The sequence below is a fragment of the Marmota monax genome, unplaced genomic scaffold (genome assembly GCF_021218885.2).
Source record: "Marmota monax isolate L192 unplaced genomic scaffold, Marmota_monax_Labrador192_F-V1.1 WCK01_AAM20220418_F8-fsc00030, whole genome shotgun sequence".
Taxonomy (NCBI): Eukaryota; Metazoa; Chordata; class Mammalia; order Rodentia; family Sciuridae; genus Marmota; species Marmota monax.
In genome coordinates, this window is record NW_026691988.1 from 9,819,525 (window position 1) to 9,844,079 (window position 24,555).

The window sequence follows — 24,555 nt, forward strand, 5'->3', positions numbered from 1 at the left end:
GCATGTGCCACCGTGCCCGTCTAATCCTTTATAATTATAATAATTTGCTCTTATATATAATGTAAACTCAGGGAGTGAAATGATATGCTAATTTTCAGTTATAAGGAAGTCACCCTGGTGATCAGAATGTGCACACATAGTTGATTATGAGATGACCACTACAAAGAAAGTATAACATTAAACACTCTCAGAACTTCCAGACTTCCAGGAATTCCTCTACAATACCAATTTGAGTACAGGGGAGGGTAAAAGCTCTGGGCACAGATGGCTTTAGCTGGCATTGGCATATGAAGCCCATCCACACTGCTATGCCTGAATCAGAGTTATGGGGCCGGGAGGATATACACCTACCAGCTCAGGATCTGTCTGACTTCAGAGCCAGAGCTGGGGTCACCAGTTTGAATGGGGCCTGTCTGAGGGGTTGTTGGCATGAACCGTGGGGATAGGCCAGAGAAGCATTCGCTGCCAGTGACGTCTCGTTTCCCTTTCACCCTTGCATGACACATTCTTTCATTCCCATCTTTTCTCTCTCCCTTTCTGTCTCCCTCGTTCAGACTGTTATTTTAATAATGTCTTTCTGACACAGTGAAACTAAAAGTGGAGCAGAAACTGGAGCAGATGGGGAAGGTGCAGGGGGTGTGGCTGCACACAGCCCACATCTTGTGCATGGATGCCATCCTCAGCGTAGGCCTGGAAATGGGAAGCCACAACCCGGACTGCTGGCCACACGTGTTCAGGTGCATGACGGGATCCTCACCCCTGCCTATGGCACCAGCCCTGACTCGGGAGGTCCCGGGGGTGGTGGGGAGCATTGACTCAAGGGGCTTCCAGCTCTTATATGGATTAGGATCATTCACAGAATTTGAGTACACTCCAGATGAGAGTCAAAAAGAGAAGGGAGATATAAAGGCCCCACTGAATGTGTGTTTTGGAGAACGGAGGGACAGAACTGGATTTAGGGAATTGTGATTTATCTATTGACATTGCCAGGAGAGGCAGGTGTGTTATACCAAGGAGGAAAAGTCAATTTCTTAAGTAAAGGATGGAGGAAGATCACGTAAGTTAAGTGAATAGTGTGCAAAGGTAAAAATGGTCTTGGCTGTAATACATGTTTACCTACGTCCTCTTTACTGAAAGAAGGATTTTGAATTGCAATGCATGTTTATATAAAATACCTAATTAAAGATGCCTACTCTAATTCAAGTAAAGGAAAACTAGAATAGTACTTCTGCGCCAAAGACAGTTCAAAAACTTGCCTTTGAACTTTGTAGTGTCAAAGTGAAAATGAGCCCCCATTCAATTACATAGTGCAGAGTCCTGTAAGGTGAAAAGCACAGAGTCCAGGTCCTCCCATGACTGACACAAAAAGCACCTCTCCCCACACTGTGGCTTCACGGAAGACCCAGTTCAATGGCAGGAGTACCATTCACCAAACAGGCAAAGGACAGGTGTCTGGCTGTGCCTTGTTTTCCCTGGAGCAGAGGCATTGAGACCTCACCAAGTGGGAAGTGAGGCAGGAACATCAAGGCAACAGCCCAGAGCACCAGCCAGATTTGGGTTCAGTTTGACATCACCAAAGAAAACATAGCCACAGGTGTTTGTTGAATTTCAAAGGGGAAAGCACACGGAATAATCAAGGGTTGAAAAAAACAGCCAACTTGAGAGGAAAGTATGAAAGGACTAGGATAAATCAGCCTGAGGCAAGACAGGCTTCAGTATACAGGGTGGTGTTGACTGACAGGGAAAAAGTTCAGACGGCACCGAGCAATATGTATAGAGTCAAAAAAAATCTGATTGCTAACAATCCCATGGATTAACCAGGGTGCCCTTCCCCAGTAACTGGATTGTTCTGAGATGAGAGACCTCTTTCTTACAAAGCATCTGAGTCCCAAGTTCAACTGGAAACAGAAACTGGCAGTTGCACATATTGTTAGTCTGCTCTGTGTTTGGCATGTTCGGGGACTGTCCCAAGTCCCCATACCTCACACCCACATGAGTTATGTGGAGCTTATCAGGGCCAGGCAGGACTTGACTGGGTGGAACCCCATTGTGGTAGGAGGGCCTGTCCATCATGTGCTAGTTGTAGGATCCCATAGTAAGGAAACACTTCCCAACTCCTAACCAGAACACTATACAGAGGGGGAAAGGGTCCCTTGGAGAAACTAACTCAAATGGCCAGAGTCTAGATACACCAGTGAGCCGGGAAGGATAAAGTGGGTGAGATGGGCTGCTTTGCCCTTCTTTCTCCCAGACAGGGTGATGACTGAGAGAATCTGAGGAACCCCTCACCCATTTGAAGCCTGTATGATCCAATTAAAAAAATGTATATGTGTGGGCATGGATAGATATTTATAGGTACATAGTAAGGAAATGGGAGAGAAGGAAGAAAGGGCAGACTATGAGTGGGGAGGAAGTGGGGTGGACTGCAGAGCTGGTTTAATTTCCTTTGTATTTCACTGTGGGGTGGACGTGTGATGGCTGGTTGGGCTGCGGCACCTAAATGCTGCTTGTCTCTGGCTCTCTCCAGGGTGTGTGAGTACGTGGGCACGTTGGAGCATACCCACTTCAGTGACGGCACCTCACAGCCCCCTCTGACCATCAGCCAGCCCCAGAAGGCATCGGGGGGCTCTGGACTCCTTGGGGACCTTGAGAGTGAGGGTCCCTCCCAGGAGCAGAGCTTGGAGCAGGGACCTTCCCTGAGCACGGCCCCTGTGGTCCAGCCCCTCTCCATCCAAGAGCTGGTCCGGGAAGGCAGCCGGGGCCGGACCTCTGATTTCCGTGGTGGCAGCCTCATGAGTGGGAGCAGTGCAGCCAAGGTGGTCCTCAGCCTCTCCACCCAGGCTGACAGGTGTGTGCCCTCATCCCACATTCCCCCAGAAGGAAGCCTGCATCTATCTGATTGGTCTCATAATTGGCCCAGGAACAACTTGACTTGTTAGCCAGTCATTAAACCCCTTTCAATATTTTTCAAGCAGTTCTGTCTTACCACACCCCATCCTCAGAAGGACCCGATTTCTAAAGACTGTGTTCAGGGGGGAGGCAGGCTACCTGCGGTTCAGCTGGCATCTTGGGCAGCTTCACCTCCTGGGCCCTGGTTTCCTCATTAGTAAAGTAGGATGATTTTTAAGAGTAACTATCTCACAGGGTAATTGTAAGGTTAAGTTCATCACTACACCTAACAGCACCTAGAACAGAACTCAGCAAATAGTAAAAATCCATTGTTTTTGTGATTCTTATTATTCACAAAATCCCACACCCAGGAACACACATGTTATTGGTTGGTGCACAACAACTATGTTAAGGGAAAATCAACAATGGCCCCAACTGGTTGGTGACACTTCCTGATGCTGAAAGTGCTTTTGATCACACATAGAACACTTCACCTAACTCCTGGGCATGTGATCATCATGCCCCAGGCTTCCTAGAACTGGTACCACCATGAAGTTTATTTAGAGAGGACACACAGAAAGGGGCTGGGAAAGTGGACAGAGCATTCCCTGGTCTGGGGCTTAGACAGCCCTGACTTCCTGTCCTAGTTTTGACACTGACCAGCTGCCTGGTCACGCCTATAGAAATAGTTGCACTGAGACTTAGTTTCTTTACTGATTCATATAATATCCATATATACAACCAGTACATTCACTTCAACTCAACAAGTTGGCCATGAAAGTGTTTTGGAGTCTGGGAAGTAATAAGCAGATGTCAGGTAGTGTTATAATGTACCCCTGTTTTCTTACTAGGATGGGGGACAAGAAATGGTTAATGGCACCCAGAAACCAATGGCATCAAAACTGGAATTACAAAACAGCCATCAAAATGTGTTAGTTTCAGTAATTTGTAAATATTTAATCTACCAGTTTCCATCTTAAACCTTATTTTACTCCTTGAAAAAGGCCCAGGACTCCATTTCTACTAATGATACTCCCCTCAAGAGCACATGGCATCCCACAGTGCCACCTGCCCTCTGGTATCCCCACAGCGGTGGGAGGGGGTGACCCAAGAGCAACAGCAGGCTGGCTTGCTCCCTCCACTCTGTGGCTGCATGAAACTAAGGTTTGATCTTTACACTCCTCATTCCAGGGACCCAGGGATCCTTCCCCAACTTTTGTGCTCCCCTCCTCCCTCCTAAGTCCTTCTGCTAGAAATGTCTGTCTCCAACTGAGTGGAAAACAAGAATAACTGGCTAGGAAGTTCATGACCAGGGAGCATTACTCAAGCCAAGCGCCTTACTCAAGCCAAGCGCCCCCCTGAGCTCTACCGTTGAGTTCCACCCAGCCCTGGGGAACACTCTTTCTTCCAAAAGATACTTGAGCTCCCTTAAGGTGTATAGTCTTAATCATCAATTATAGGCAAACAGAAGCTTCTTGGTTAATTCACTGAGTTTTAAGCAATGGAATTGAAGCTAATACAGAGGATTCCACCCTCAATTACTTAATCACCTTTTTTTTAATGTGCTTTGTACCATTTGGATCCTCATCCCATGGTTAGCACAAATTTGAGCATAGTAGTAACAGATAAAATAATACCATACGTTTGTCTACAGTGTTTTCCAGCATTTTCATTAATCACTTAAAGAAAATTACCATAATCATTCTGTCATAAAGACCTTGATGAATTGTTCGCAAATTAACAGATGTCCTCTGTTTGCACCCAGGCTCTTTGAAGATGCTACAGATAAGCTGAACCTAATGGCTTTGGGAGGTTTCCTTTACCAGCTGAAGAAAGCATCCCAGTCCCAGCTTTTCCATTCTGTTACTGATACAGTCGATTACTCTCTGGCAATGCCAGGTAATTCTTTCCCAGAAGGAATTGTGCCGGGAAGTGAGCAGGAAACATCCCAGGTCTCTGATGCCAGCAGCACGCCTAAGATTCAAATCCACATTCCCTTCTCACAGGGTCACACTAGGGAAGTTCAAGTGCAAGCTTCTCTTTCAGTTTTGAGGCACAACATGAAAAGGGTGATACATTCTGTCAATGCTGCTGCTCATGGGGGAGGCAGGCTGGGTTGTTCTGCTGAGGTTTGTGCTTGTGATGTTGAAACTGTGTAGCACATTGCATCCCATGGGGGTGGGGTCCCTTCTCCATATCACAAGCCCAGACTTGCCTGAGTCCAGCCAGCTTGCAGAAAGCCACTGATTTCAGAAGGGGTGGTAGAAGAGAAAAATGGAAGGGTTAGCAGAAGCTTAATCCTTCCCTTAGGAAACTGCTCTCAGGTTTATCCTACTAAAGATGGGTCAGTATCACTGCCTTCACAGATGAGGCCAGGTGAAGAGAAAAGGCTTCCTGAAGGGCATCCCCGTGAAAGGAATGGAGTTGTATCAAGTTGCCCGAGTTCCAAATGAGTGGCATGTTGCTCACATAATCTGTGTGCTGGGAACAGACCTTGGATGGCGGCAGGTTGCAAAGTATAATCACTGAGGTCCCTTCCATGTTAGGAATCTGAGGTTCTGAGATATTTGGCCTCATGATGCTTACTGTAGATTTTGATTTGAGAACCACAGTCCTTTCCACACTAGTTTTTAATAGACTGTCAAATTTTAGCTATATAAAGCCATTAAGCTTCCAGAGCATCTCTGAGTGCAGTGGTAACCCTCAAAGTCTTTTGCATTAGAGACAACAGGAAGCTCTGAGCTTACAGAGAAACAGTGAGCAGGATCAGGAAGAGGTGCAAATGGGTGGAAGGAGCTCTGGCTTTGGAGTCCATAAGATCTGAGTTAAAATATTACTTTTACTACTTTCCGACTGCACCGTCTGAGCACATCATTTCATCTTTCAGGCATTCAATGTTTCACCCCATAAAGTGGCAATAGTTATATTTACTTCTTAAGGTTGCTTTAAAATTACAGTGATTAAAGATGTAGAGAACCAACACAATGTCTGGTTCAGTAAAGGTCTGTGGTTATTCTCAACTATTACCACTGTTCTGAAGTTTATTTGATGTGGCATGACCAATTAGAAAGGAGTCTAGTGGTTAGAAGAGCCAGATAAAGATCAGCTTTGGGGAAGATGCCTGGGGTAGCAATGGGACACAAGCAAGAAGCAAGTAGGGAAAACTAGAGTGACAGTGGCAAAGAAGAAGCAAGAAACCAGAGTAGGCAAGAATTATATTGGAGCCACACAGAGCAGGTTAAATGGATGCACTTTACTGGACCGAAAAAGAGCCTGGTCTGGTCTACTCTGAAAACATTGCTGAAATGCCATTAAGGACTGGCAGAGGATGACAGTAACAGTAATCACAATAGCTAAAAGCACTCATCAGTTAGTATGTACCAGGCATGAAACTGAGCACTTAATGTGTATTATCACATTATGTAATCCTTAAAGCAACTTTAAGAAGTAGGCATGATTATCCAGTTTCACAGATTATTAGGGGCTGGAAAGAAATCTTTGGTCCATCAAGGCACAACTACTAAATGGTGGAACCAGGACTTTTGTCCAGGCCATCCGACTCCCCAGCCACCTACCTAACTACTACTGCATTCCTCTTTTAACAAATATTTTTCACACCTGTCACATCCCAGGGACTGAAGACATGGTGGTGAACAAGAGAGAGGTGCCATCCTTGCTGAGTGAACCACCTGGTTGGTCTCTTTTGAATGGAGGGTCATCCCCTTTTTTTTTGGTTAACCTATGCCAAAGAATCCTCTGGTCTGAGAACACTGCCTTGATTCGCAACTACTCTCTCTCCGATTCGAATAGGCCAGATGATTTTCAAGTTTGGGCTTTCTGGCTTCTATGTCTTGCCTTTCTGTAGGAGAAGTGAAATCTACCCAAGACAGAAAAAGCGCACTCCACCTCTTCCGCCTGGGGGATGCCATGCTGAGGATCGTGCGGAGCAGGGCACGGCCCCTGCTGCATGTGATGCGCTGCTGGAGCCTCGTGGCCCCGCACCTAGTGGAGGTGAGCCTGGGAGGTGGGAAGGGGCTGGGCTACTAATGCAGGGATGTCCTGCAGCAAAGCAGCGTAGCAGCAGCTGTCAGCACAGTGGCCATGGGGCAACAAGAGCTCTCCTCTCATCACCTGCTCACCATTGTTCCCCGATTGTACCTCAAGGTGTCCAAAGACTCACCCCATGAGGCAGTGCCACCCTGGTCCCACCATGGCCATCTCTCTTTACAATTCTTTATACCCCCAGGTCTTTATTATTCAGGATCTGCTGTCAGTCTGGGTCTGGAGCCAAAAGACGAGCAGAGCTGGGGCTGGGCATGGTGGCACATGCCTGTAATCCCAGTGACTCAGGACACTAAGGCCAGAGGATCACAAGTTCAAAGCTAGCCTTAGCAACTTAGTAAGGCACTAACCAACTTAGTGAGACCATGTCTCAAAAAAGGACTGAGGATATAGCTCAGTGGTTAGGCACCCCTGGGTTCAATTCCTGGTAGCAAAAAAAAAAAAAAAAAAACAAGTAGAGAGTTCCTAATATCTTCACTTTTATACATTAATATAACAATGTCTTTGGTTCCTGCCACTCTCTTTTTTCTAATAACTTAATTACTTGGGAGAGTGTTCTTTCAGGGGAACTACATGTCCTGATTTTCCCAACAAAATTAACACAAAGACCCTTATGCTTTCCAAGAAAGCAGTTTATGGGAACTCTGTCTCTAAGCATCTTAATACAGGATGACTGACTACTTGTAAATGGGCAGGGGGAAGCATTGCCCCATTTTACAGTGGTAACTATTCTTAATAGCCCATTAAGAATAAAAGTGCTGTAGCCTCTTAAGAATAATGCTATTGTTTCAGCACTTACCCAGTAAGACAATGTTACACAATAAATATTTTTTTTTGGAACTTAATTTCTACCTAAGAACATTCTAGTAGAATAAGGGAGTAGAAAATATCAATTTAGTCACAAGAGAGTGTATCAGCTATATACTATACAATACCCCCAAAATCTATTAGCTTCAAACAACAACCAGTTGTTTAGCTTGTGATTCTTTGGGTCAGAAACTTGAAGAAGGCTCATCTGGGTAGTTCCTGACTTGGCCCAGCTTGGCCAATTTGGTCAGCTGGTTCAAAGACCAGGGCCAACTGGTTCATGGTCTCTTGACTGGGAAGGCTGGGCAAATTGGTCCCTCTGTGCATGGTCTTCTTGTAGGCCTCCAACAGACCAGTCTCTGCCTGTTCACATGACATTCAGAGAATTCCCAAGCACATCAAGAGAGCAAATCCCACATCACAACTACTTTTTAATACTCTACTAACATAATGTTCACTATTGTGCTACTGGCCGAAGAAAGTCCCATGTCCAAATTCAGGTCAGTATGGGACAGGACTTCTAAAGAGTGCAGATATAAGGAGGTGTGAACCAATCAGAACTCTTGTTGCAACCAACCCACCTCACTGAGGGACAGATGGTTCACCTAATCTTCATGTTCGGGGCATGACTAAGAAGTTAGTCATGAGCAGTTCCATGACGAGGTTCTGGTGTCCTTCCAGTGAGCATGTTCTGTGTCATCCAGGAAAATTATCATGTTAAAGAAAAAGCACAAAAATTGCTAGAAACTTACTACCTCAGTGTAATAAGGTGGACTGGGAAAGCTGTCACAAACCACGTGCTTCCTACTGAAGTCCCCCTGGTGTTCCACTCTCCCGCACCCTGTAGGCTGCCTGCCATAAGGAGAGACACGTGTCCCAGAAGGCAGTTTCCTTCATCCATGACATCCTGACAGAGGTTCTCACCGACTGGAACGAGCTGCCTCATTTTCACTTCAATGAAGCACTCTTCCGACCTTTTGAGCGTATCATGCAGCTGGAGTTGTGTGATGAAGATGTCCAAGACCAGGTCAGTGTGACGCAGTGTTCCGCATCACCAGATCTAACAGCGAGTGTGGTGGCAGGCATCGTTCTAGGAGGTCTGCATACATAATCTTTCCAAGAACCCCACTTTGGGTCATTAGAAAACACAGGTTAAGCATTTGGCCAGGGATACCTAGTTAATGATTGCTAGAACTGGGATTGGAGCTAAACCACATGTCTCTACTGGTCCCCCCTCTTCTATCTAGGCTGAATTCTTAACTAATATGGTCCTCTCCACTGGGAGACAGACTGGAAAGAAAGCAGCAGCAGACCTCATATCTAAGAGGATGGAGGGCTGGGAATGCAAACAGAACCTTTCTCTAAAATCCACTTATAATGTTGAATAAAGGTTTTAAATTTCCTTTTAAATACAATGACATACTAGCAAGAAAATTAAATACAGCTAGAGAGACAAAAGGAATTAAAAAAAGGGAGCTCACAAAAATAGAAGGGAGAACAGTGGAGGAAGGGAGAAGAGGAGGTACTTAAATTGTGTTATGTGCATGTACGAAGATGTCACGATGAATCACGCTAGTATATGTAATTGTAATGCATCAATAAAGACACTTTTTAAAAAGAAAGAAAGACTTAAATGCCATAAACTAAGCAGCAATAGGAAGCCACCAAGGAAGCAGAGCTCTGCAGCAGATTTTTCCTGGAAGGATCTGCCATCAGGTGAAGCAGGAGTTCTGCATATCACGTTTTTGAGGGCCCAGGGACAGAAGAAAATCCTCACTTTGTAAAGCAGCGGCTGAGGGGGATTGAAGTAGAAATGAGCCCAAGTGCCACCCTCACCAAGAATACTTGCAACCTGTTACTAACATTGGCTCTAAGTAGAGATTTTTTTTTAAATAGATAAATAGCTCTCTAGGATTGAAAATTGCAAGCTGGCCTTTTCCTAGGATCCCTGTATGAAGTAGCACAGCCCCAGGAGTCCTAAAAGCTTCCCACAGGCACCACAGAGAAGCAACAGAATCTACCTGGAGGAACTCATGTCAACTCAGCCACAGAAGAATTCCACAAATAAAGTTTCAAGATGTGTGAGCTCATGGTATTTAAGGGAAAAAAAATCATCAGACACACAGGAAAAGAAAGCAGTAGTTCAAACTGCCAAAGCTACAGATGATACCATTAGAGCTAAAAAGAACTGAATTCAAATATTGTTATCTTCCACACAGAGTATCAAATCAATATGGAAGTTTAAGGAGAGAAAAGAAATGAATGAAAATATGAATTGACACCTAACAAGTAAGTTGAGAGATTCCAATAATAATGAACTAAGTAATTCAAATTGACCTTCCAAAAGAGAAACAACTAGAAAAAGTTGGATTTAAAAAAATATATATTTTTTCAATCACTTGAAAACATCAGAGTACAAGACAATGAAGAACTACAGGGCCAGAATTTGGGAGAAAAAGAATACCTAGAGTGGTGTGCCCGGGGCTTTAGGCTGCTTTTCCTGAAAGCAAACTGAAAAAGAAAACTGAAAGGCTAAGAAGCTTAGCAAAGTTGAGTCTAGGACATGCCATTCTGGTAACTTCTGAAGAGAAAAGGACATCCTAGGAAGAAGACTGAGCCTTAAATAGACTAGTCATGACAGAAAGGAATCCCATCTTCAAGTGATCCCAATTATTGACATGAGATCGAGGTGATGTGAGATTTCTAGTGCCTACCATAAGCATGGGCACCTTGCTGACAGACACCACCATTACCCTGACCTTCAGACTATTTCTTGGTTTACAGGTGTGATGTCTACATTTAGTAAAAAAAAAAAAAAAATAACCAGACTCATTAGGAAATACTATGTCATAGAAAACAAAAATAATAAAAATAGATACACACATAAGGACCCATATAGCTGAGTTATCAGGTAGGCTTTAAAATAACTATGCTTAAATGTGTTCAGAAAGATTAAGGACAGGAGAAACATTGGCTATGGTGGAACAAAGAGGTTAGTAAATCCTGTCCCTCCAAAAAAAGAAGAAAAAAAAGCATAAAACTGGACAAAACTGTCAGATGACAGTTCCAAAATGTGATCCATGGTAGACACCAAATGGAATAGCATGTGTTCTTAAAAATGGTTCACGCAAGAACTTCAGTTATGAACAGCGGAGGGTCTGCGCCCTTGCCAGAGACTTCTCGCATCACGTGTACTCTCAAGCTCTGTTGGCAGGAAGAGTAGTTTGACCAGTGTGAAGCTAACCGGGAAAGTCAGCTTTGCTTTGGAGAAGAGAGGAAACAACCATTGGCTTGTCAACAGAATGTGATAAATTTATTAGGAAATGAACCAGGGAGTCCTACAACTTGATAGCCTAAGGTGAGCTGTGAAGGAGTAAGAAAAGTAATATGAGAACAGAGTGAAGAGATGATCTACAGAATGGGAGAAAATATTGCAAACCATATGTTTCACAAAGGGTTAATACCCAAAATATATAGGGAGCAAAAAACTCAATAGCATAAAACAATCCAATTTTAAAATGGGCAGTAGACCTAAATAGACATTTCTTAAAAGGTGAAAAATGAATGAACAGTGTGTATATTAAATAAATTAAATAAAGCTCAACATCACTGATCTTCAAAGAAATGAAAACCCAAACCCAATGAGATAGTACCTTACTCTTTTTTTTTTAAGGATGTTATCAAAAAGACAAAAAGTAAGTGCTAACAAAAATGTGAAGAAAAGAGAACACTTCTACAACTGGTGGTGGGAATGTAAATTAGTACAGACATTGGCAAAAAACAGATGACAGTACCTCAAAGAATTAAAAATACAACTATCATAATCTAGTAATCCTACTATTAGGTATATACTAAAGGAAATGAACTTAGCATATGGAAGAGACATCAGCACTTCCAGGTCAATTGTAGCAATAAATATCATAATAATACCCAAGAAATGGAAACAACTTTTTAAGTATCCATCAACTGATAAATAGGAAAACCTACATATATCCAATGGAATACTATTCAGCCATAAGAAAATGAAATCTAATTATTGGCCACAACACAGACAGAACTGGAGATCATGTTAAGTGAAACTAGCCTGATACAGAAATACAAGTACCATATAATCTCACTCATATGTGGAATATGGGAGGAAAAAAGTTTATCTCATAGAAGTTCAGAGTAGAATGGTAGTTACCAGAGGCTAGAGAGGGTAGGGAAAAGGGAGGGGTGGTAGAGGTCAATCAATGGATATTAAGTAATAAATAGGAGTAAGAAGTTCTGGTGTGCGATTGCACAGTAGGATGATTATAGAGAACCATAATATACTATATATTTCAAAAAGCTTGAGGAAAGGATATTGAATGCACCAAAAGGTGATAAATTTGAGAAGACAAATAGACTCAACCTGATTAAACATTACATGATGTATACATGTATCAAAATATCACATGGTACCCCATATGTACTATTTTTATGTATCAGTTAAAAATTAAAGGTGAAAAATGGGGGTCAGGGAAATAGAATGTAAGATCCTGGAAACTAGAGATTCATGGACTAGATAAGCACCTCACTGGCTCACGGAAACGTGGACATAAGAGGGATAAACCACAAAGATCTCATCAGAAAGTCAAAGACCAGGGAGATGTAGGATATGGCTGAACCTCCCATATCCTCCCCAACCTACACTCATGGATTGGCAAAGAGTGGAAGCCTTAAAAGCTGGGGTTTGATTACAGTCTCTGCCCACATCGTCAGCTGACCACACACAGGGATGAACACTAAGAAGTCAGACTAAAAGAAAAAGAAAAATTACTAAAAACAGAGCAGAGACATCATCACCTCTTACCGTGGGGGAAAACAGAGTCCACTGTTAGTTTCAAGTTAATTTGTTTAAAATAAACCCCACCTAAATTAAATCAGAATCCCGCATTGTTAAATATATTATCTAAAAGGTCTAATTTCAGACAGTAGGGGTGGTAAATGAGACATGCAAAGGAAAGAGTGGGGCAAACTTAGAGGGGAAAATAGTAAATAGAAACTGACTTAGAGTGATCCCAGTATTAGGTGTGGGAGACAGAGGCTTAAACAGCTTCTATAAATATGCTCAGGAAATTAAAATAAAATATTATTTCAAGGACTCAAAAATAGGGAATTAAACAGAGAAATGGAAATGGAAATTGAGGAAGTGCAAATTCTGGAGAAGAAAAAGGCAATAACTAAAATGAAAATTTAGCTAGATGGGCTTGCCAGAAGGATTTGCCATGGCAAGAGAGAGAGAGAGAGAGAGAGAGAGAGAGAGAGAGAGAGAGAGAGAGAAGAAAAAGAATCAGTGAACTAAAAAATAGAGATTAATAGGAACCATCCATCCTCAAGATCAGAGAAATAAGTTTGACTAGAAATAAAGCCTTGAAGACATCAGCATAGGAACACACATGTATTGAGAGTGTCAGGCAAATAAAGGGGTGGGGTACTATATTTGGAGAAAAAAAATGGAATTCCAATTAGTTTCAACACAAAGACAGCTACAATAGACCGTGATACTCAAAACTGCTCAAAGACAGTGACAAAACCTTGAAAGTCACAAGGGAAAGACAGCTCATTACTACAGATGAATAGCATTAGAATTAATTGCTGACTTCTAAGAAAAAATGAAGGGCCTAGAAGACAATGTAATGACATATTTAATGTACCAAAAGTGAAAAAAGAAAAAAACTGTCAATGAATAATTCAATGAATAATTGAAGAAATTACCCTTCAAAAATGAACTAAATAAAAAACAGTCTTTGATAAATAAAAATTGAGAGAATTTCCTGCCAGTAGACCTATCCTACCAGAAACTAAACCTCATAGAGAAAAGAAATAGCACAAGGTAGTAACTCTATTCTAGAAGAAGAAAGGATACGTATGTGGGTAGATAGTTAAAAATTGGATGTTTCTCATCTTTTATTTTAAAATATGTAATGTATAAAGCAATAACTCTGGCAACAATAATATAATTATTGTTGAACTGATTAAATATAAAAATGTAAATAAAGTTAGCAAAAAAGGACAGTCAGTGAAGATATGTAGAAGCAAAATTGCTGTTTTGCAGAAATTAAGTCTGCTAACTTGTTGTAATAATGTGATACATATTAAAACAATCAAGAGAGTAACATACACACACACACACATGCACACACACACATGTACACCACAAAATAGATAAAAACTAAGCAGAGATGTAGGTGTAGTTCAGTGGTAGAATGTGTACTTAGTGCACCCAAAGCTCTGGGTTCAACCCTCAGCACCAAAAAATGATTTAAGTGATATTCAAAAGTGTGTTTAGCATGAAATAAAGCAGTAAATGGAGAACATAGGAACAAAAGGATGCATTTGAAAAAACAAATAGCAAAATCTCGGGTGTAGAGAGAACCATGCAAAAATAGCATGAAGTGCACAGTGGAAAAAAAGATGCTCAATATCATTAGTCATTAGAGAAATGCAAATCAAGCCCACCATGAGACAAACTTCACAACTGCTAGGATGACTTCAATCAAAAAGAAAGATGCTGGGGCTGGGGATGTGGCTCAAGCGGTAGCGCGCTGGCCTGGCATGCATGCGGCCTGGGTTCGATCCTCAGCACCACATACAAACAAAGATGTTGTATCCGCTGAAAACTAAAAATAAATGAATAAATATTAAAAAAAAAAAAGATTCCTCTTTAACGAGGTGGGAAAATCTTTAAAAAAAAAAAAAAAAAGAAAGATGCTGGCAAATTTGGTGAACATGTAGAGAAATTGGAACCCTTATATACTGCTGGTAGAAGTGTAAACCATGTACCTTATTTGAGAAACAGTCTAATTCCTCCAATAGTAGTCCCCAAAAGAAATGAAAACAAATATTCATAGAAATCTTATGCACACAGTTTTCAAGATGGGGGAATAGAGGAGGTTGCTTTCCTGGCTGCTGTGTGGCACGGAACCAAGAAAGCAGATAGGTAGCTTCTCAGCGGTGAGGTCGTGGAATCCTTCAGGGACACTCTAAGTCCATAGGGTAGAAACTCTACTGCCTCAGATCCAAACCATTAGATGGGTAGATACAAAAACATGAAAAAGCAATAGAATAAATCACCTCAAATCAAGATATTCCAGTAACAGAATCCATCAACACCACAGTGGAAGAAATGTCAGAGAAGGAGTTCAGAATGTTCATAATTAAATTGATCTGTGAAGTAAAGAACCGTATAAAGAGAAAGATCACTTCAATACAGAGAGATTCTGGGGGGAAAAAAAAAAAGCAGAGACCCTGCGTCTAATAGAAGAAAAAGTAGGCCCAAATATTCATCATGTTGGATTAGGCCCCAACTTCCATAAAAAGACTCCTATTGTGCAAGAATTAAAATTAAAAATCAATAAATGGGATGGATTCAAACTAAAAAGCTTCTTCTCAGCAAGAGAAACAGTGAGGTGAATAGAGAGCCTACAGAATGAGAGCAAAATTTTTACACTTGCACATCAGATAGAGCACTAATCTCTGGGGTATATAAAGAACTCAAAAAGCTAAACACCAAATAAATAAATAACCCAATCAATACATGAGCCAAGGAACTGAACAGAAACTTCACAGAAGAAGAAATACTACCAGTCAACAATACATGAAAAAAATGTTCAACACCGCTAGCAATTAGAGAAATGCAAATCAAAACTACTCTAAGATTTCATCTCACTCCAGTCAGAATGGCAGCTATTAAGAATACAAACAACAGTAAGTGTTGGTGAGGATGTGGGGAAAAGGCACACTCATATATTTCTGATGGGACTGCAAATTGGTACAACAACTCTGGAAAGTAGTATGGAAATTCCTCAGAAAATTTGGAATGGAACCACCATTTGACCCAGCTATCCCACTCCTCAGTCTATACCTAAAGGACTTTAAATCAGCATATTATAGCAATGCAGCCACATCAATGTTTATAGCAGCTCCATTCACAATAGCTAAGCTGTGTAACCAACCTAGGTACCCTTCAACAGATGAATGCATTTAAAAAATGTAGTTAATATACAATGGAATATTACTCAGCCGCAAAGAAGAATGAAATTATGGCATTTGCCAGTAAATGGATGGAACTGGAGAATATCATACTAAGTAAAATAAGACAATCCCCCAAAACTAAAGGCCAAATGTTCTCATTCTCTCTGATGTGCAGCTGCTTACTCACAATAGGTGGGGGGAGGAATGAGTGGAAGTTCATTGGATTGGACAGGGGAGGATGGGGGGGATAAGAATGGGAAAGACAGTAGAATGAATCAGACATAACTTTCCTGTGTTCATATATGAATACACCACCAGTGTAACTCCATATCATGTATAACCACTAAAAAAGAATTTTAAAATGTAAAACAAAAGAAACTCTTGTACACAAGTGTTCATAGCAACATTACTTATAATAGCAAGAAAATTGAAAACAACCCAAATTTCATCAGTTGATAATGGATAAATAAAATGTGGTATATTCATTCAATAAAATGTGCTATCATTCGACTGTAGGGAAGGTTGTTGTTCAAGTCCATAAATATCCTTTGAAAACTTTGAATCTATGCTTTAAATAGGTAGAATTTATGGAATGTTATTTATAACTCATTAAAGATGTTAAAAATGTATATTGACTAAACTTCAATCAAAAGGCAGAAATTACAAGAAAACAGCAAGATACTAAAATATACAGTCTTCTTTTGGATTAAAAGGCACCAATAGGTTGATAGGAAAGGACTAAAAACAGTAAGTGATGCAGATTGGAACCATGAGAGTCAAGATGACTGTGTTAATGTCTGGCAGCGCGGGGCGTTGGGTTCGATCCTTAGCACCACATACAAATAAAATAAAGATGTTGTGTCTGCCAAAAACTGAAAAATAAAAAAATTAAATAAATAAAAAAATTTTAAAAAGACATTAATAGAAGAAATATTACTAGAAACAAACATTTCATAATTATGAAGGAAGACATATCAATAAAAATGTGTATGTACCTAACAATAAAGCCTTAAAGTACATAAAGCAAAAACAGAATTCGAAGAAGATATGGACAATGTAAGAATTATAGGGAAGGGAGTGGAATGGAGAGTTATTATTTAATGGGTGCAGAGTTCCAGTTTGGGAAGATGAACATATTCTAAGGACACATGGAGGGGGTGATAGTTGCATGATGGTACTTAATGCCATTGAACTTTATGAACTTTATACAATGGTTAAATGGTAAGTTTACATCATGTGTATTTCACCATCATAATAATGAAAAATAATTATAGTGGAGCATTTTAACACTCCTTTCTTAGTTTTCTATCAATGGAAAATCAGGACATAGGAAATGAACACTATTAACCAGCGTGGCCAAACTGACACCTGGAATACTCTGCCCAACAAAAGAATACACGGAACATTATCCATGAATCTTTTAGACCATAAAACAAGTCTCAATACATTTAATAGAACTGAAGTCATATCAAGTATGTTTTCCAGCCATATGGAATTAAATTCAAAATTTAAAAAATTAGAAAATGTCCAAATGTTTGGAAATCAAAAAGCCAAAATTCTAAATAGCCCATTTGGTCAAAGAGAAAATTATTTCCAGAAAATGGTACTAGAACATACTTCAGAAAAATGAACTTACACTCTTCTCTTACCACATACACCAATTAAAAAAATGCTCAAAAATAGGTCATTATTTACATATAAGAGCAAAAACTAAGTATTTCTAGAAAAAAGCATAGAAGGCAATTACTGAGAACCTGGATTAGGGAAAGATTTCTTAGAAATACTGAAAGCATGACTCATTAAAAAGAAAAACTGATAAATTAGAGTTTATTATTATTGAGAATTTTGTTCTTTAAAAGGGACCATTAAAAGGTAAAAAGACAAGTTCAAGTTGTGACAAATATTTGCAAACTATATATCTCAGGGAGGACCTGAATCTTCACATTATATACAGAGCACTAACAATGCAATAATAAAAAGAAAAGGAGACACACACCCAGTTTGAAAAATAGCAAACTATTGACAGATGACCTCATAATCTTGTGAAAATTTGCTCAGCAACATTAATTACTAGTGAAAGGCAAATTTATAGACTCTGGCCACATAGGAGATTCTTGAGTGAGCCTGTCTGACTTCTGGTTTTTCTCTTTCATTAAAACTAACTTGGAAATAGGGGGCAGAGGAGGATATTACCCTTCCCAGAAATTCTTGTGCCTCTGTTAAGTGCCACCTCCTTTGCCCGTGCCAGGTGGTCACATCCATCGGTGAGCTGGTTGAAGTGTGCTCCACGCAGATCCAGTCGGGATGGAGACCCTTGTTCAGTGCTCTGGAAACAGTACACAGTGGGGACAAGTCCGAGGTGAAAGAGTATCTGGTTGGTGACTACTCCATGGGTAAGAATGTGCCAGTGATTCTTGCAGCTGAGATTTCTTTTTTTTTTTTTTTAATTGATTTTTTTAAAAAATAAATGACAGCAGAATGCATTACAATTCTTATTACACATGTATAGCACAAATTTTCATATCTCTGGTTATAATATAAAGTATGTTGACAACATTTCATGTCTTCATACATGTACTTTGGATAATGATCTTTATGTCACAGTTCATGATATCAAGAGAAATTGAACAAGAGGGAAGACAGACATTCCACCATGTTTTATCAGTAGGGCATGATGTTTAGTATGAACTTCGGGTCTGAGTCCTACCAGCAGGCCAAGAGCCCTGTCCCTCATCAGGCCCTGCTCTTGCTGACAAGTGGACAGAAGGTTGAACGGCCTCTGTTGGTTCACTGAATGTTGCTGTGTAGATTTCTTTCCTAAGGCCAAAATAAAAATATTAAAGGTTGAGCATCTGAAAATTGGAAACCTGAAATGCTCCCAAATCTGAAACATTGTTGGCATTCCACAACATTCCAGATTTTCAAATTAAGGATGCTCACCGCAGTAAAGTTTATGTAAATCTTCAAAAAGTGAAAAACTCTGAAATCTGAACCACATCTGGACCCCAGCATTTAAGATAAGACATATTCATCTTGTATTCACTTGCTAGTAAGAAACAGAAAAGTGGGCTGGGGAAATAGCTCAGTGATAGAGTGCGTGCCTCCCATGCACAAGCCCCCGGGTTTGATTTCCAGCACCATAAAACCTGCATATGCATGCGTAAGCACGCGAGCGCGCACACACACACACACACACACACACACACACACATTTTAACAAAGGGAAGTCAGAATTATGGAAACTGGTCTGGTTGAAATGAATGGGCATGCCCAGGGATGTTGTGTCAGGTCCCCAAGGACACCCCTACATTCAGAAACCAGAACAACTCATAGGAGTTAACATATAGTTTCACTAAGTTTTGTTGTGTAATTCTGATGTGTTATGGTTATGTAGTAAGAACACAGCTGGGTTACAGGGGACAAAGACACAGGTAGGATCTGGAGGAATGTATGAACGGGCTTCCTTATGCTCTTATTGACCCCATCGGGGAATCACACAGCTCACTCTGCCCCTAGCAGTGAAAATACAGCAACCTGTTTGTGATGTTTCTGCCCAATGACATCAGTTAGGGACCTAGCTTGAACTGGTCAGGCAGGCATCCTCTGCCTAGCATATACCACAATTCCAGATAAAGGAAAACAGCATAAACCACATAGTTCACACAGTCTAGGCATCGTGAACCACCTTATGAGTTAACTGTTGCTTGGGAATATTCTGGGAACTGAGTTCCTAGATACTGAGGGCAAGCAGGATTTTTTGAGGTTAGCAGTCTTGGGCCTTCTGTATGAACTCTTCTGCACAGGTATGAGTAAGTGTACATAAATCATACAGGAGCCTTCCAGAGGCCCCATGTCTCACTGCTCTACAGATCTGCACATCACTTGAGCCCTGTATTCCTCCAGCATTGCCCTCACTTCTCCATCCAGGGTAATTTGCAGCCTTCCTGCAGTTCCCTGAAGGTGAAACTGAGCAGGACAGCACAGCCATCCAGTCCAAAGGCCCAGGCAGTTCCCCAGGAGATCTTTTCAGAGGCTCCTTGGATGGTGCAGGGAGTCTGAGCAACCTGAGCAGTGGAAACCTATCTATCTTAAACCTCTGATCTTCCTCCCTCAGGAAAAAGCCAAGCCCCAGTGTTTGATGTGTTTGAAGCTTTTCTCAATACCGACAACATCCAGGTCTTTGCTAACGCAGCCACTAGTTACATCATGTGCCTTATGAAGTTCGTCAAAGGACTGGGTAAGTGGAATCCTCCTTTCATGCCTCGTAACCTCTGAAGACACTTTCTAGGATGACTTTGTGCCAAAGGCCCTGGAGACAGGGCCCACTGACCAGTAGGAGAAAACAAACATCATGGGATATAAACAAATGGGGTGTGTCATGTACTCGGGGGCAGAAAGCATATTGGGAAAGCAACTTGGGTTTGATATTTTTTTTAATTGCATTCATGGAATATCTTGTAAGATAATATATTTTCAATCTATATGTTGTTTTGCCAACTTATTTTCCAATCTTAAAATATTTTCAATATTATCTTCAAAAACTGCCTTTTGTAGGAAACTACCCTCCTCGGTGTCAAACAATTAGCAGTCTGAGTTTGATTTCCCAGCTCCTAAGAATTCAGAATGCCTCCCACCAGGCCTTATTAATCATAAAATGTATTTTGGACATGTAGACATCCCTCTTCTCTGAGGCCTAAAGTATTTCAAGAACTAGGTCATTTGATTTTATGCTTAATTTAGGAACATTTAATAGTGTAAAGTCTTGCTATACAACAAGACCTGCTGGAGCTGAGTTTTTTCTAAATTTTTTTTTTGTAGTTGTAGATGGACAGAATGCCTTTATTTTATTTGTTAATTTTTATGTGGTGCTGAGGATTGAACCCAGAGCCTCAAGCATGCTAGGCAAGCGCTTTGCCACTGAGCTACAGTCCCAGCCCTCGAGCTGGTTTTTATATAGCACAGATTTCCCTGGGGTGAAATGGAAGGAAGAGACAGTTAGTTAACCCAAACATTAAAAGAAACTTGAACTTTTGAGAGTTTTGCCATGGAGTACATTTAGACTTGCAGGCTGAAACCCTTGGAAATAGTAATAGTATAAAGTCAATATTATTTTATATTCTTGCTATGTAATTGATGGTTCTTATGCAAAAGAAAATCAGACACAAAGAAACTGTGTGTCTCATGTCACCCTTATTTTTGGAATAGGAATAAAATGCAAGTTTCAGGATAGAACTCAGAGGCCCTAAGTCTGATCTATAGACCATTCTTGTTACAAGTGCATCACCCTCACTCTCTGATATACCATAGTCTCACCTTGTCCACAGAACCCCAGAGGATGCCTGGAACCATAGATAGGCCAAACCTTATATATGCTATGATTTAATATGCTATGATTTATAAATTAGGCAGAGTAAGACACTAACAATAACTAATTATAAAATAAGAACAATTCTAACAATATACTGATACTATGACAGTCTGATAACTCAGGCAACTACTAGAGGACAATAGACAGGTAACATATACCATGTGGATATGCTGGACAAAGGGATGATTCGCATCCCAGGTGGGATGGAGAGGGTGGTGTAAGATTTCATCACACTACTCACAATAGCACACCATTTAAAACCTGTGAATTATTTGTTTCTGGAATTTTCCACCTAATAATTTCATGATATGGTTGATCACAGGTCACTGAAACCTCTGATAGTGAAACCATCGATAATTCCAATTATCGTCCATATTATAGGGAGAGAAATATGAATAAAACAGATTTCTTGCTGCAAGATCTCACAGCCCCTTTGGAAGCAGATACATAAATCAGTAATTATAGTCCATAAAGACAAATGGTTTAATAAAGATGGCAGGGGGAGGGCGGCACTGATACTAAAATGAGTAGTAGTACCTGAGACAGGGTGTTTGTCAGTAGGGCCATACAGGTTTCAAAAAACAAGTAGCATCTGAATTTTATAAAGTGTGCAGGTTTGCCTTTCTAGAAATAGGGTTCATTGAGGGTACCCTGACAGGTCAAAAAGGAAGGGGCCAGGCTGTGTTGCTACATACCCTGTCGGGAAATGTAGAATGAGTAGGGAAGGTTTTTCTGCTCGACAGTCATGAAGATCCATGCGATATATGAAATTACACTGGCAGACACATGTCCCTTAGATAGGGCAAGAAGCTGTAGGCAGAAGCACCATTTCTGGCACAGTTTGGGGAGGATAGCAATGAGAGAATAGGCTCCAGCAGTATTCTAGAGGTGATATCTAAAGAGCCTGTGTCTGCTTAAATGTGAAGCCTGAGACAGGGACGACTGAGGACCACTCCCTGTCCAACAAGTGTCTTGGAAGGACCAGTGTTACCCAGAATTAGGATATCCAAAAGGAGAGCAGCTTTGATATAGCGGAGAGTGTCTCAATGTGTTCAGATTGCTATAACAAAATACCTTAGGCCAGGTAATTTATAAACAATAAAAGGTATTTCTCACAAGTCTGGAAATTGGAAAGTCTAAGATCAAGGCACCGAGAGATTCAGTGTTTAGTGAGGGATCGTGTGCTTCACAGCACTGTCTGCTTGCGGCATCCTCATATGGCAGGAGAATAAGGTGACTCTCTGGAGCCTCTTTTTTAAGGGCACTAATTCCATCCACCTTCTAATACCATCACCTTGGTTATTAGGTGTAATATAAATTGTGTGGGTCGGTCGCAAATAATGATCATGGCAGATAGGAAAAGTATTTATTCTTTTTTGGCCAATGAGACACATTTTCTATGAAATAATAAGAAATGCCTAGCCACATATTAAAAATTTGAGATTTTGGTCTGAGGAGTTAGGAACTAAAAATAGAGATGCCAAATTATCTGAGTGCATGTGGAAGATATTTAAAACAGGTTCGATTTCTGTGTGTGAATTATAAGGTGGAGTGATTTGTCTGGAGTTTGGGGTTAGTGGGAGATGCAGAGTTCTCAACACAGCCACACTGCCCGAGTACTGTGCAGCTCCATGGAGTGCCATTCACAAATATTTGAGTGTGTGACATGGAAAAAGGTTGACATAGCTGCTGTAATCAATAGGATAGGAAGTTATTTATGTATTTCCACCCATTTATTTCAATATGAATTTGATCTGGCTTCTGTTTTGGTATCATGAAATATAGTCATGTCAACTAGGGGTTGGCAAAGTACTTGCAAGCCAAATCTGACTCAGTGAGAGTTTTTATAAATAAAATTTTATTGGAACACAGCCATGGTCATTTGTCCATGGCTGCCTTTGTGCTACAAAGAAGTTGAGAAGTTGCCATACAAACATATGACCTGCAAAGCCTTAGGTACTTACTGTCTGGCCCTTTACCCAGAGTAGGCCAACTCCTGATCATAGACATTTTTTTTTTCTTTTTCTTAAGAGAAGAAACATGCCTCATGGCTTCTGAGTTTTAACTAATGCCTAGTAATTATGTCTGTCTACTCACAGGGGAGGGTGCTAGTTGCTACAATAGTAGACAATTAGAAACAATTACAGTGTTGAGGAATGATTTTATTAAAAGTATTGAAATATATTCATTATATGAGAAAAATTATAATTCTCAATTATAATTATTGAAAATCTAGATGCCCTTCTATAGTGTTTCATCTGTACATATATACAAAAAAAATAGAATTCATTTAAATTCACTTAAGTAGACTCTGTCCCCAAACCCTCCATGTTTCTTCAGACTCTTCCCAGAGCCCTCGTTTATCATCATCATTTAGTGCTGCGTACTGGCAGCACACAAGTTCCTTGTCCATTAGAGACTAAGTGCTTCGTTCCAGTCCAGCACAGGGCTTGTCCCTGGGGTCATCTTCTCCCAACAGAGCTTCAGAAGTGACACCGTCTGGCAGCAGGGCCTGGAGAAGTGAATCACAGTGTGTCCATGAACAAAAGAACCCAGTCTGGCTACTGAAAGTACTGGGGTAGAAAAGAGAAGAAATGTTCACTGTAGGGTTAAAAATGGCCAAGAGGGCTTTTCTCAGGGTTGTGCCTTGGGGTCATTTTTCTTTTCTCCCACTCTCTGCTTTGGTGACTATCTGATGAACTTGCATGATGTGAGAGAGCAGATCGGAAGGCAAGGGTGATTTGTCTGTCTGCCCTAGGGGAGGTGGACTGTAAAGAGATCGGAGACTGCGTCCCAGGAACAGGAGCCACATCCACAGACCTTTGCCTCCCTGCCCTGGAGTACCTCCGCCGCTGCTCTCAGGTATGGGGAGAAATTGTCCCTTAAACCTGCCTCACGGGTGTTCCCAAAATACGAGCCGATATCTTTTGCTGAAACCCAGGAGAGACACTGTCTTCTGTGTGAGAAGATGGGAGCTTAGCCTTGGAATATATATTTTTGTTCCTACCCTTTCCATGAAGAAAAACAAAAGATATACTGGGACACTCAATGAGATCCTCAGATGCCCGAAACTTCTCACCTCCGCTCAGACATCATAATCTACCATAATCTCTGCTTGCATCAGCCTGTAGAGAAGGGGTCACAGGACCATGGGAGGTCTTCCCGGTAGTACTAAAAAGTGGACCATGGAAAACACACACACACACACACACACACGAGGGATATGTTCAGTTAAGATCTCATGAAGAGATCCAGTAAAACAATGCTTATCTAAAATGCACCTTCATTGTGCATTTTCCTTGTCTTTGACAAGCAGGACAATGTTCCCTCCTCAAAACATTTTCTCCTCAGGCGCAGAGACAGCCCTGTGTGTGTGTGTGTGTGTGTGTGTGTGTGTTTTTTTTCCTGTTTTCTCAGGTTGTATACCAGGC

At 41.0% G+C, this 24,555-nt stretch overlaps 1 protein-coding gene across 4 annotated transcripts in view; it reads left to right on the plus strand.

The window, feature by feature from the left end:
- The window catches only part of Arfgef3 (ARFGEF family member 3), a 162,220-nt gene that overhangs the window by 107,950 nt on the left and 29,715 nt on the right, over nt 1-24,555 (plus strand). For all 4 annotated transcript variants that reach the window (XM_046450262.2, XM_046450270.2, XM_058581533.1 and 1 more), the window contains 8 exons: nt 587-737; nt 2,528-2,848; nt 4,655-4,788; nt 6,755-6,900; nt 8,606-8,785; nt 18,005-18,149; nt 19,871-19,993; nt 23,883-23,986. In XM_046450262.2, coding sequence (XP_046306218.1) covers nt 587-737; nt 2,528-2,848; nt 4,655-4,788; nt 6,755-6,900; nt 8,606-8,785; nt 18,005-18,149; nt 19,871-19,993; nt 23,883-23,986 — 1,304 coding nt within the window. The remainder of the gene's footprint in view (nt 1-586; nt 738-2,527; nt 2,849-4,654; nt 4,789-6,754; nt 6,901-8,605; nt 8,786-18,004; nt 18,150-19,870; nt 19,994-23,882; nt 23,987-24,555) is intronic.